Consider the following 2,401-nt stretch of genomic DNA (forward strand, 5'->3'; position numbering starts at 1 on the left):
AGGAAACTGGTGCAGTAGGGAAGCAAAAGGGGTGTTTTGACTGGTGACAGAGATACTGGTGCTAACGCCAGGTCGAGTGTGGCCGTAGGACGAGAGGCGCGTTGAGACATCGTAGTGGCGACGGCGCTGTATGTCTACGAGAAGGCTGTAGTGGTTGAGGAAATCGGCTGAAAGGATTGGTTGAGATACGTCAGCGACGTAGAACGTCCACTCGAAAACACGACGGAGGTTGAGGGAGAGGGTTAAGGTAGATTTTATGAGGACGTCGTTCTTCGTCTTGTTAGATGCTTAGAAGGAAGTGAGTGGTGGTAACATCCTTGAACTGGCTGTAGCAGGAAGTATGCTTTCTGCAGCACCGGTGTCAATAAGGAATAGGTGGCGCGTCAGAGGTCTCTTATGTAGAGGAGTTGTAAGGAGGAGGGACGAACATTATGCACCTCTAATGTTCGCCGCTGGAGCTTAAAGTGGGGAAATGGGTGAAGGCGCAGGGTTGGTTCCACTTGCGTGCCTTAGAACTGAACTGTGCATGGTAGTAACATACTGCTGGGGAGCGGTCCGTGCTCTTGGATCTTGGTCTGGATCTGGAACGTTGCCTGCGGGAAAAATTACGGCGGTCTGCTCCTTGAACTTGTTCCTTGAGCTCGCTAACTTGCAGTGTGAGTTGAGTCACAACGTCGACGAGGCGCTCGTAGATGGGGTCTGTCTTGATGTGTGAGACGAAGGGCGAAAAAACAGTCTCAATGAGCTTGTCGGCGAGTGTGGCGAGTTTCTCCACGGAAAGCTGGTCCTTCACAGTGAAGAGGCTACGCTGGATAATGGCGGGCAGACATTGGTAGAACAGCTGGAGAAAATGGGTCTCATCAAACGTGTCGTACTTGTCTGCCAGTAGATTCTTCATGCGGTATAGCAGGTCTGACGGTCTCTCGTTGCCTAGTTCTTCATTAGAGAGAAGCTCTTGAAGGTGTGTAGCGACGGATGACTGGAATCGGGCGAGGATAACGTCCTTTAAGTCTTCGTGCGGAGTGTCGGATATTAACACTATAGAAATAGTGTCAGATACACGAGAAAGGACGTCCGGAGAAAGAAAGGAGCAGGCGTTGATGAATTTGGCGAGGCTAGTAGAGATACGCGAGGACTTGAAATTACATTCAAGAATGTTGAACCACACAGTCGTGACTGAGGAAAAGTGGTGCACGAAAGGCATTGACGGCAGATAGGGTTTCAGGTTGCTGGGGTGGGTCGGTGGGTGGTTCATGCATAGGAACCACGTCCGCTGAGGTAGGAACAGGCTGGTCCATGATGGTTACGGCGTCAATTCTGCGGCAGTGACTGGGGCGGTCTACGTCTACTGCAGCAGCGGCTGGGGCTGGCGGCGGTCCATTCCGACAGGTGCGGCAGGCGGAGGCTGGGGCCGGCGAAGGCTGCTGGGGCGACGGCGGGGTAGGGGTGGTCCGCGGCGACTGTGGCGGCAGGACAGGGGCGGTCCACGGCGACTGCGACGGCGGCAGGGCAGGGGCGGTCCACGGCCTGCATTACTACCTGGGTAGTCAATAAATTATTGCCATCTTTGGTGAAGTCGGGTGACTTGCCCCGCAAAGCATTGGACGCCACTTGAGCCCTACCCATGTTCCTTCTTCTTTCTCTGTATATAAGACATGCCTTTTGCTCCACTACTCCGTATTCTACTGAAGAGGATCACAGTCCGTGATCGAAATATATGGATATCATCTATTTCATTTCTTCTTATCCAACACAGTGGGTTCTTGTTGAATTTTACGAATGTGTTACGACATTACTTTGTAGTTATATATATATATATATATATATATATATACACATATATGTATATGCATATATATATGTATATATGAATATACATATATATATGTATATATATATATATATATATATATATATATATATATAGAAATATATATATATATATATATATGTATATCAAGGACTACTAAAAACAGGACATGCACACCCAAATTCCTGAATCCGCTAGCGGAGGCCACCGTTTTCTCTGTAACCTAGCATTTTATACTGGACAAATATATCAAAAATAGAAACCTAACATTGTAAATAGGACAAATATATCAACTATTGACTTATTCAATGCAGTACAAGTTAATATAAACTTTTATAGTGAAATAAGAAATTATTTTTAAGCCACTGTTATGCTTTGAAACACCAATTTTAGCCGGACTTAGCATGTATTATTCTATGAGGTTAGTGGACACTTTAAAGGAACCCAAGTTGCTGTTGTTTTACATTTTACAAAATGGATTATAGTTAAACCTTTGTGATTGCAAGCAAACAAACATTCACACAGATAAACAGACATAGAAGCAAAAGCTTACTAGACTGCAGCGATTGATCAGCGAGCCAGGCCTTCTTT

At 46.2% G+C, this 2,401-nt stretch overlaps 1 protein-coding gene across 1 annotated transcript; it reads right to left on the reverse strand.

The window, feature by feature from the left end:
- Positions 1-439: 439 nt before the first annotated feature.
- On the reverse strand, positions 440-1,255 carry LOC143026836 (uncharacterized). The gene has a single exon (XM_076187614.1). It carries the CDS (start codon positions 1,253-1,255, stop codon positions 440-442), a length of 816 nt encoding a protein of 271 aa, XP_076043729.1.
- Positions 1,256-2,401: the final 1,146 nt, after the last annotated feature.

The sequence above is a fragment of the Oratosquilla oratoria genome, chromosome 7 (genome assembly GCF_046742065.1).
Source record: "Oratosquilla oratoria isolate Oo_2021 chromosome 7, ASM4674206v1, whole genome shotgun sequence".
NCBI classification, from domain to species: domain Eukaryota; kingdom Metazoa; phylum Arthropoda; class Malacostraca; order Stomatopoda; family Squillidae; genus Oratosquilla; species Oratosquilla oratoria.

What these genes read in the sequence shown, in the direction of transcription:
- LOC143026836 (XM_076187614.1), bottom strand. Translation starts at nt 1,255, where the DNA reads ATGAACCACCCACCGACCCACCCCAGCAACCTGAAACCCTATCTGCCG.